At 38.2% G+C, this 12,161-nt stretch overlaps 1 protein-coding gene across 1 annotated transcript in view; it reads right to left on the reverse strand.

Annotated features, from left to right (window-relative positions):
• LOC134215691 (uncharacterized) overlaps positions 1-12,161 on the reverse strand; it is a 350,826-nt gene that overhangs the window by 266,481 nt on the left and 72,184 nt on the right. Inside the window, exon 2 of the mRNA XM_062694820.1 lies at positions 6,219-6,500. Within this exon, the coding sequence (XP_062550804.1) occupies positions 6,219-6,270 (52 nt within the window). The 5' untranslated portion in view covers positions 6,271-6,500. The remainder of the gene's footprint in view (positions 1-6,218; positions 6,501-12,161) is intronic.

The raw sequence follows: 12,161 nt of genomic DNA on the forward strand, positions 1-12,161 counted from the left end.
TGTGCAGATTGTCTGACAGTACTTCTATGGAAACTGAATCAAAAGCACCCTTAATATCCAAGAATACTGAAGCCAATTGCTCCTTGTGCGCAAAGGCCAGTTGTATATCTGAAGAAAGCAACGCTAGACAATCGTTTGTTCCTTTCCCTCTTCTAAATCCAAACTGAGTATTTGAAAGCAATGCATTTTCTTCGACCCAATGGTCGATTCTTGAAAGGATCATTTTCTCCAATAATTTTCTCATGCATGATAGCATGGCAATCGGTCGGTATGAATTGTGATTAGACGCTGGTTTCCCAGGCTTTTGAATAGCTATTACTTTGACCTGTCGCCATTCAGGTGGCACAATGTTGTACTCCATGAAACAGTTGTACAGGTCAAGTAATCGTCTTTTGCGATATCTGGGAGGTTTTTAAGAAGATTGAATTTGATGTTATCGCATCCCGGAGCAGAGTTATTCGATGAAAGAAGAGACATAGAAAGTTCCAGCATTGTGAATGGTCCACCCAAAGAACCGGGATCAGTGACTGATTCTCGAAATAGCGGTTCTGCTGGTACGGAATCTGGGCAGACCTTTTTTGCGAAGTTGAATATCCATCGATTGGAGTATTCTTCACTCTCATTGGTGGAAATGCGGTTCCGCATGTTGCGAGCCGTTTTCCAAAGTGTTTGGTCATTGAGGTCATTGAGGTCATTGAGTCATTGAGGTTTCTCGTGATAGTCCCTCGACAAATCGTCGCCAGTAGCTACGTTTTTTTGCCTTGAGAAGATTTTTGAGTTTTCTTTCGATCCTCAAATACTCTTCAAAAAGCTCTGACCTTCCGTGTTTACGGAAGGCCTTGAAGGCATCAGATTTCTCAGAATACAACTTAGTACATTCATCATCCCATCCAGGAGTGGCTGGTCTTCTTATGACAGATGTACTTGGAACGCGTCGTTTCTGAGCTTCTAGTGCGCTTTTTTGAATCAACTCAATAAGGAATCGATATTCATCCAAAGGTGGAAGAGTATCAGTTGATTCAATATCAATTTTTACCGCCGATGCAAATTTTTGCCAGTCAATGTTCTTCATGAGATCGAAAGGAACATTAACTGGCTCAGATTGTTGATAGCCACTCTTAATTGTGGTGACTATCGGCATATGGTCACTATCATGGGGATCTTGAATTACCTTCCACGTGCAATCTAATGATAGTGAATTTGAACATAAAGACAGATCAATACGGCTTTGTTGACCATTTGGTCCTATTCGAGTTACTTCACCAGTGTTCAAAATATTCAAATTGAAATCGTCACACAAATCATAGAAAATAGGCGCTCTATAATCGTCATACGTTTCGCCCCATCCAATACCATGTGCGTTCATATCACCCAATATCAATACTGGAGATGATAGGAGGGAGACTGCGCTCCAAAATGTCGACGATTAAGAGAGGCATTTGGAGGAATGTACACTGAAGCTATGCAAAGATCTTTATTCTTCACATTTACTTGGCATGCGACGATTTCTAAGCCGGGAACAGTCGGAATGGGAATTCTGTAGAAGGAGTAGAAAAAAGAACGCCACCATAATGATCATTCCGATCTTGGCGAATAATATTAAAATCGTGGAAGTTGATTTCATCTTCAGAAGAAAGCCATGTTTCACAGAGTGCAAATACATCGCAATCGGAATTGCGAATCAAAAACTTGAACACGTCTAATTTATTTTTCAGACTATGACAGTTCCACTGCAGCACAGTGATTGTATCTTGGGTATTGGCCGTATTATCCATCGAAAGATACAATTCCTGCAAGAAGGGGCCATGAAACAGTCAATTGCTTCAAATAACTTTCCACTGTTGGTATAAAAAGGTCAATGAAAGGCCTTAATGAATTCGGAATATTAAATAAATTCAAAAAACGGTCCACAAGGTCCTTAAAGGAGATCAATCCTCGCTTGGACGGAATACTTTTACTAGAAGTGCGAATTACTTTTTTTTCTTTCGTTGATTCTCCTAGCCGGATGTTTCTTCGAAACATCGGATTTTGGCAATGGCGGGAATGTCTTACTGCAACTAGGATCAAAAGAAGCAGTAGGAACAGGTTGCTTCGGGATTTTAAATAAACCCCCATTACCTTCAGATTTTGCCAAGCTTTTATGGATGACTTTTGTTCTCTTACGGCGCGATCCCGGGGAAGACGGTTGCTTCCTCTTTTCGGGCACGTGTACCTCCGCAGGATCATCCATATCGGCTGCGTCAGAGTCCAATTCATCAATGGATATGGAATCATAATAATCACTTACACGAACGGTGGCTGAAATAGCAGTCGATGCAGTGGCTGTGGCGGATGTGTCTTGCGACTTAACCATTTCCGCATACGACTGCTTGGAGCGCTGTACCAACGAGCGCTTCACTTTTGGGTGCGCTTTTGTACACCGGGCATTCCTGCAAACCATGGGGAGGATTCAAACCACAATAAGCACATTTTGTTGCCTGTTGCTGGCAGGACTCCTCCGATGCCTTTCAGAACATTTGCCACAACGTGGTTTGTTGTCACAAAACTCGGCAGTGTGACCAAGTTGTTTGCAATTGGTACAATTAAATACCCTTGGCACAAAAGACGCACCGGAAATAGCATGTTTTCAATATCAACATATTTTGGGAGCATCGAACCGGCGAACGTCACCCGAAGCGAACCTGACTTGGAATATACCTTCTTTCCATCTACCGTGGCTGCTGAATGCAATTCCTTGCAGTCCAGAATATCCACGGTAGACTCCATTGCATTCTTTAGGCGGCCTTTTCCCGCAAGTACATCCTTGCAAGTCAGGCTCGCTGCGTTGATCACACCTTCAATTTCGACCTCCCGCGAGGGGACATAAACCATATATTCAACATTGTACGCCCTGTCGCCAGCAATTTCATTCGCCACCTGGTATGTAGGTGCGGTGATGCGTAGTTTGTTCCTGTTGATCTGGCTAAAATCAAGCTTCGGAAAACGACGCGTCAAATCTCGTTTAATGCCGAGAAAATCTAGGCTTTTTACTTTCTGCCGAAAGTAAACAACCCAAGGCCCAGGCGAAGCCGCATGGTACAATCGAGTGCGCCCTCCATCTTTAGCAGGCACATTGCCTTCTACAGTCTCCGCCTCCATTCTCACCCCGCAAGGTGGAAGGATAATTTTGCTTATACTAACTTAAAACTAATAGCAAATTAGAAAAAAAAACTTAAAAATAACTAATTCGATTAATTCTAAGCAGTCCCACTCTGTATCAAACAGAAGGGAGAACAATAAAAAGTTTTGCCACTTATCTGCCCCTGCTGCTGTAGGTAGCAGCAGTAACAATAGCCTGCTTCACTGGCGTTGCCAGAAGCAGCTACTTCACTCGCCGACAGCGATCGCCTTGGATCCGTAGGTAGGAGCGCACCACACAATAGCCTTTTCACTACCGAACACAATCCGCGATGAGACACAGAATGCTGTGAGTTTTAAAGATTGCACCACGTTTTAAAGATTTAAAGATTGCACCACGACCACGACGAAAGGTTTAAATGATTTGCGAAATATGGTAACCGCTAGATAGATTGAAAGAAAGGTTTACAAGTTGGAACGCAGTGCACGCTATGACGTGGGCGTTCTGGAAGGACAATGTATATAGTGGAGATAGTTTACAAATTATGAGAAACGCATGGGCCCTCCTTAGCCGTGCGGAAGAAGAAGAGAAACGCAAGTTTTTTGAAAATGGAGAGAAAAACAATGGCGTGTTGAATGAATCGCCATTTGGCAAGATTAGTCAAGGCTGGTGTTACGCGAACTTCGAATTACAAGGAGGCTTTCGATGCCTTCCGAAACAGACAGAGAGTTATGGCACGGTAATTTTGTGCCTACTTGTAAACATCGCTTTACACGCAGAAAAAACCACGTTAAAAACAAACATATTCTAGGTAAATCCAAACATAAATTCAGTTTGTTCTGGCATCAAAAATAAATATGTTTGGATCAAACATATTGTTGCATTTGAAGCGAACGAAAACTTTTTTTTAAATCAAATGTGCGTTTCAAGTTGTTTCAACCAGCTAAATGTTTGAAGCAAACATGGATATTATTGTTTTGGTTCGACCACTAATAATATTTTCTTATCATTTCTCTCAATTTTCATATTCTGGTAGCATTTGACTACCAAATTTCACAATTCCAAACATTCATATTTCATTACCTTACCTTTCGGTACCTGAAAAACATCCTTATCATCAATTTGGAACCAAGAAAACATATGATTTCACTCTTGCTCCTACTCCTCTGCGGACTTCCGATCGCATCCAATCCGAACTCGAGTTTTTGCTCACTTTTGCAAGAGCGAGCGAGGGGCTGCCCACTAGTGTATGTATAAAACAAACAGGGATTTAATTTGGTATTAAAAATAAATATGTTTGATTCAAACATATTACCAATTTGGTTACAAACATGTATATTTTTGAAGCAAATGGATGAAATTTGTATCCGTGTAGCATGGATCAACACTATTAGTATGATTTACAGTAACTTGGCTTCACCAGCTACATACATTGATGCGTTGACTCGTAACATTTACAAGATGGACTAGCCAGAGTGTATTATATAGAGTTGCGCAAAGATTGAAGCCCAATGCCTGTAAACTATCGTAAAGTCATGTAGAGTCTCGCGCATTTATGCGCCCTCTTGCAGCATGGAAAGAGAAACTCGAAGAGCGGGAAATATTAGACAGCTAAGTAAATGCAAAATAATTTTGCTCAAAATATTTCAAACAGATTTCAAAATATCCCTCTACTCGCTTGAGAGCACAAGAGCAGCTCTATCCTCAGCACCCAGGTATAAACTAGTATTGTACGTGGATTTCCCTATTGGACCCGACCGTTCGAAATAGTCGCTCCTTGAACAGTCGTTGAAATCACCGTTTTCACCTTCACACCCGTTTTCATAGTAAAATCTGTCAAAACTGTAATCTACCAAACATTTATTGAGTTTGGCAAACCTTGCTGCAAAAGGGAACGTTTAAAACAGGTAAGTGAACCGACCTTCGAATCCATTGGTCAAGTAAATCCACAATACTAGAATGAAAATAATTGTTTAATGTACATGACGATGTTCAAGAGTGTAATTTTCAATTTGATACATCTAGAGAGCCCAACGTCATGCTATATTATCTAAAATACATGGTAAATGATGACTTGACGGTATATTCATTTGAAAAAAAATCGGTAAAAAAAAGTTCTTTTCAAAAGATAGTCCAGATTAATTTTGGAAAAACTGGCTTTTTGTGTGGCTTTTAATGAAAAAGCCTGCAAGTCTAGAAAATTTCATTGAAATCTGAGAGAATACTGTCAGCTCCGAATAAAATCTGGCGCAAGATGCGTCTATTCTGACTTGACTGATAAACCATCAGAGCGCTAAAAATCGTTATTTGTAGATGACTCAATATCAAGTGTTATTGGGTTGTTCTTATAGCATATTTTGATATTTAAATGATATTTTGGTGCAAATTGGACTAGTTGATTTTCATAGAACTTCTAGCTCTGATACTCTGTAGCAAATGTCCAATAAAGTAATTTCCAATTTTGGGCAAAATTCGTTGCAGTCTTCTATTGCCACGATTAACTTCTTATACCCTTAGTATTGAAAAGGTTGAGTTTAGTTTGAGGTAAAAACATTGTAATTTCTACATGATTAAATTCAAACGGTGGAAAATCCTTACTGCCAAAGGCATTTGAAATGACTTTATAAATATTTTTTCAAATGATCGATCATAGCAAATAAGGATGATGGTGTAAATCAAACGCGGAACACCTAGTCTAAAAGATAAATGCATGTATAAGTTAAACAGCCGAAAAAAAAAAGTTGAAAAAATATAAATAAAACTATTTTTTTTGGAACAAACGAATGTTTGCGTCTCTTTAACATACATAAGACCAAGCTGAGGTATGTGGCAATCACTACGCGACCACAATTATTTTGTCGCACAGTGCTCGTCGCGTAGATTAGGGGTAGATGCCAAGTCTTTGATCTCTATTCAGGGCTACGATAATTTCATTAAAACGTTTCATTGAACCATTGTGTTATAATTTAGTTTACTCTATGCGTACCTACAAGAGTAAATTTCTAGCAAAAACTATCTCCATCCCAATTTACAAGTCAATATGGCACCTCGGATGGTTGTTTGCAATTAACATCAGATATAGTCGAATATTGGTACTCACCAGTTTCACCGCCTTCATCGTCCGAGTCCAAACATATTACATCGTCTTCCATTATTGCCGGTTTGTTACATTCGACCAGTTTTCCCGACGAGCACAACAACGGCGGGCGCACACTCGTCGCACTGATTATTAACACTTTGCAATATAGCTCTGCATGAAGGGTGCTCAAAAACGGAACCGCGGAGGTGTGATAATCCTGTTTTCCACCAGTTAACCACTCAACACTGTTAGTAGCTCCTCTTCAACGCCACATATGAGAAGATTTTGTTTTCGCTGGCACTGCTAAATTGATAAGTTCAATCGATTGAAGTGGGGGAGGTTTAGTATTGAATGGATTATATGAACGGCATCTTCACCATCGTCACTACTGACTGTACCAACAGCGATATCAACCTATCTCGTTGATCACCCGTTGTCCCTGCAGATTGTATGCTGGCATTGTTGTTCGTGAAGTGCAAAATCCTAGCTAGCAGAATCACAATCAGCCTGTCTGTCCAGCAGAAAGTAGTCAATCGTTTCAAAAGATCAAAGCGTAACGATGTTCAGCACTGGAAACAATGTCAAGTGTGAAAGGCAGGTGTAGTAGCAAAACTTTTCTCGTTTCGAGTGATTTTTTTTACTATTTTTGTGTTGGTGCAGGGAAATGAACTTTCTATGAAAAAATCGAAATTCGCAAAACAAATAAAATACCCGGCAATGGTTAGAATTTTTAGTGTTACTTTCTTTTTTTATAAAAATAATATATTTTTCATTGAGCGTTCTCACTGTTGTCATTTGGATATTTTTATGATATCTTGGTGCAATTTTTTGATATTTTCGCTTGGTATTTTTACTCTTATTTCAAACAAGTTCATATCATGTTTTGTTATCAATATCACGTTTTACTGTTAATGAGTCATTATCGTCCATCCGGGAATGCTCCACGAGCGAGAAGTGTATATAATTGTTTCAAACTGCGATTATTTGTATACCTATTTCAAGAACAGAACTGAAATCATGTCGACAGATGGCTGTGTTTTCGTCTGATTGTTGACAACCAAAACTACTTATGTTGACACGCAGCAGACGATCATTGTCCTATCCTGTTGCAGTTAGGGACAATCGCTTGTTGCGAATTGTGTTTATCCTGGCATTTACAAGAGAAGACAGTGTTGTTGTCATTGGCATTGGTTCAATTTTACATTCGCTGTCCGCGAGGCATCCGCATTGTTTGGCATTGATGCCGCTTTTTATGCGGGTCGTTTTTGAAATTTCTGACCTTATTTGGATTAATAAAAACATTAAGTTGAACCCATGAAAAAACCACAAAATCGGTTAAGTATTTAGAAAGCTGTGAAAATTGTTGTAGACCGAGAAATTGATAAAATCAAACCGTATAAAAGGTGACCACAGTGTAAAGCTATGACAATGTACACTACCGTGCCTTGCATAGTTGTCTCATGTCGTTTTTCTACGACGCAATTACCTCGGTGCTGGCGATTTTACACAAATCAGATGTTCCTCCTTCAGACATCGTGGCTAGACATGCCAGTAGACCATTCTGGTTGTAAAATCATCTGATTAATACTTCTGAGGACCACAAGTGCATCGAGAAAGGCATCGCTTGAAACGACATGGGACAACTATCTTTGTGACGGCAGTGCTGATTTGATTGGCAGTCACCACTAAATTGTTATTTGCCTTTCTCGTATATGGTAAGTATACGTAAAGGCTATAAAACCACCCCAACACTGAACTATTGATGGAAGGCTCTGAGACCCATGTTTTGCTGGTGTTGATGTCATTGATGATATCCCTATAAATACGTATACATATACGTATATACCCTTCGAAAAATAGTTTTCACTGACTCTCAAAGGCACGCCTTTCGGCTTCTTTAACAATAAAATGAGAAAATATTAATTAATGATCATGCATTGATATAAAAGTTCAAAAACATATTTATTCCTTTCCTTCTTCAGAGGTCCAAATTGGTTTTTGTTCAGAAACCTTATTTCGCTTCGATTGAATTTTGACATGTTTCATAATACAGCTTCACTTTGACCGTTCGACAAATCAACGAAGTTTTTTTGTGGTGAATTCGTTTTTCTTCCGTCCTTGCTATTACGCCTTGCGAGAAAAATTTGGAATGCTGGAAAATTCAAATAGCCCCCAATGAATATTTTCCCGGTATTTGATCATAGGTAGCTATTGCTAAATTCGCAATTTAATGTTTATATTTATATTGATGACATTACTTTATTCGAATCCTTTTCGATCAGTGGGAATGTTTCAAAGAATGATGATAGTTCTGGATAACGCAATAGGTGGGAAATATAATACAAATGATTAATTAAATCGCAAAACTTCAATCAATCAGTTTAGGAATTTCACAGAAAGTCCTATGTTTTTAGTTTTTCTAATATCTCTCTCTAAAACAATAAGGGGAATAATGATTCTGAAATAAAAAATGTTTTACTAACCGGGATAGAGGATGCCGTACAAGGTCTAGGCGACATCTCCTCTGACCGCTGAGAATTGTGGGGCTTGCCTAAGATGTGATATGGTATCACAACGAGCACTGTTGAGCTATTATAAAAAGATGTAGGGACACGGCAGGTATTTCCGTCCATCGTCATAGGGTCTAAAACCATCAAAAACAACGTCCATTCACTAGAACTCCACTATAGCAGAACGTATCTCCTGAGTTTACAATTTGATACGGATGAGTTTGTCAAAAAAGTGTATCTTTTATTGGTTTTCGAGACTATGACGAAAAGACGAAAATGCCTGCCTTAACCCTATGCCTTAACATGTACCTAGGTCCTACCGAAGTGAACGTGTTTCGCTCAAAGCACGCTAGCTTAAGGTTTGTTTTTGGGAAGACCTGGCACGACGACCCTTCGTCTAGACAGAAAGTTTACGCAAGCCTAATAAGCTGCCTGTAAAAACAATCAAAAGTATACTTACATGAATCTACCTACACGAAATCATTCTTTTAAAATTATTTAAAGAATCGTTCCATGTTCCTTGTCTATTAGGGTGTCCCAAAAAAAATCGATGTTCGAAAAGTCATGGTGCTCAACCCTGAAATGAAAGATATACCTGTCTGGATCATTTTTGTAGAACAAACCGAATTTCTAAAAAAAATCGTTTAGAGGTCGCGCCAGATCGATTTTTGAAAAATGAGCTTTTTTTAGGTAAAAAATCAAATATTGGGTCCTTTCACAATTTTTGTCAGGGTCACCCATTCGTTTTATATTTTTTTATTTTTCTGTGGATCTTTGCCCATATTCTTAATGAAAAAGTCTTTGGTATTATGCGTTTTTACAGTCTGCAGAACTTTTTAAATATCGAAAAATACACATTTTTTTGACGAATTTTCGAAGTTACTTCATCCTAACACAAAAAATATTTTTTTCTCGTTCGGAAAAACTTACATACTACAAAGAGCTATTAATAACGAGTATTTTCATAAAAAAATATCCAAGAAATGTTGTTCTGGGGCTGAGATATTGCAGTTTTAGTAAATAGTCAAAAAGTGTACAAATTCGGTACTTTTTCTTCACATGTTATAATTTCATCAAAATTGCACCAATATTTTAACGCCACATGTTAGAGTACAAAAGTAAGCATGCTGAGACCGTAGAGCATCGTCTCAGTTCAGCTTGTGCGAAGATAGTAGTGACGACACATGTTTACGTTCAAACTGAATGTTTACATACGTGCTGTCTTGTTTTTTGTATGCCGTGAAAAGCATCCTATGATTGAATCAAAACTAATAAAGAGATCATAGTGAACCTGATTACTTGTATATTGCTACATATTAACTATTGGGTGTGATATACTTTTATAACTAGCTCCATCCATATCCAGCTTTCCACGCTCGGTAATGGCGGCATGTCGGTGTGTAAAAATCAATCGATCACTGTACTTTTTGGCACTAGCTGGAGGAAAACTCACTGGTGAAAAGGCCTCTTTTCCCTTCCCCTCACCCAAGAAACGCCAGTGAGCTTTCCTCCAGCTAGTGTCAAACAGTACAGTGACTGATTGATTTTTACACACCGACAAGCCGCCATTACCGAGCGTGGAAAGCTGGATACTCCAACCAAATCCTGTAATTCAGGTAACCAACTCCATCGGAAAGAAAAGCTATGTTACCTAGAAAGCATTTCAATTTATTTTCCTTTGAATTGTTTTTAATTTCTATTAAAATATTGGTGCAAGCTTGATAAAATACTAACTTGTAAAGAAAAAGTACCGAATTTGTACACTTTTGACTATTTACTAAAACTGCAATATCTCAGCCCCAGAACAACATTTCTTGGATATTTTTTTATGAAAATACTCGTTATTAATAGCTCTCGTTCGGAAAAACTTACACACTATTTTTCCGAACGAGAAAAAAATATTTTTTGTGTTAGGATGAAGTAACTTCGAAAATTCGTCAAAAAAAATGTATTTTTCGATATTTAAAAAGTTCTGCTGACTGTAAAAACGCATAATAACAAAAACTAATTCATGGAGAATATGGGCAAAGATCCACATAAAAAAAAATATAAAACGAATGGTGACCCTGAAAAAAATTGTGAAAGGACCCAATATTTGATTTTTTACTTAAAAAAAAGCTCATTTTTCAAAAAATCGACCTGGCGAGACCTCTAAACGATTTTTTTAGAAATTCGGTTTGTTCTACAAAAATGATCCAGACAGGTATATCTTTCATTTCAGGGTTGAGCACCATGACTTTTCGAACATCGATTTTTTTTTTGGGACACCCTAATGTCTATGCAAGCACACGCCATCCCAGTCATGACAGTTGATTTTTTTGCCTTTCTCGTACAACAAAGTTGTACCGAACTTAGCATTACCCGATTTACTCGCAACAAGTTGCATTCGACGGGGAATGTGGTCCCATTATTGTTTGCTATTGAAAATTGGCTCGATCGGACATTGCATTTCGGAATTATTGCAAAATCATTGTTTTTCCCCCCTTGGAAATAGAATTTCAAAAACGAAAAAAAAAATGTTTTTTCAAGAATGGTGGCAATGCATAGTAATTAATGCAAAAACATGCAAAATGATAGAAAATATGCGATCTATTCCCCTAAAGTGCTTTTTTGACCTTTCTTATGTGATTTTTTCAGTAGAATAGAGTGGGGCAAGAGTGCGCGTGGGGTAAGAGTACGTTTTCGATTTTTTGAAGTAATAAAAAAAGATAAACTAGCAGCACTGCATCAGTTTGACAGGTATTCTGGCCAACCATTATCATGTGTAATTGTAAACGATTTGAATAAACAACAAGGGAGTTATGGATTTAGATAACTTTTTGGTCATTTTGCTAAAAATAATTGGATTTCCGCAACTAGTATTTCATTACCATATATACGTTCAATGAGGTGAACATTATACCATTTCGATAACCTATTGTAGGTATAGAGTATTTTACGGTACAGAACACCAATCCAGTTAGTTTTCCAAGAAGTCAAAACCATTACTTGAATAATTTTTGGGACTGTGGGGTAAAAGTACGCAGGAACCGGTGGGGCAAGAGTACGCATATGAATCTTCAAGTTATGATGTCAAACCCGTATCTCCGGCCGAAATAAAACTTCTTCCAAAGCGTAAAGATCCACAACTAAGAAAAAAGGTACAGAATTCGAAATTATCACAAGTTTTTAGGATAAGTTGAAGTAATTCGCTGTTAGAAAGAACTTAGCGAACAAAGCACTGAAGCGAAATAATGAAATTGTATTAGGACTTGTTGTACATTTAAACATAGTACGAAAACACAATTTCATCTAAATGATAATTTCATTTAATCAAAAGAAACATTCATAAATTACGCAACGTTTAGCTGGGAGGGGTTGCGAGATGTGTGACGATCCATATAGGATTCATACAAATTAGAGGATCCATTAGAGGATTCATACAAATAGTGTAAGGTAGGGGGGGGGGAGGTGT

Source organism: Armigeres subalbatus, chromosome 2 (genome assembly GCF_024139115.2).
Source record: "Armigeres subalbatus isolate Guangzhou_Male chromosome 2, GZ_Asu_2, whole genome shotgun sequence".
Classification (NCBI taxonomy): Eukaryota; Metazoa; Arthropoda; class Insecta; order Diptera; family Culicidae; genus Armigeres; species Armigeres subalbatus.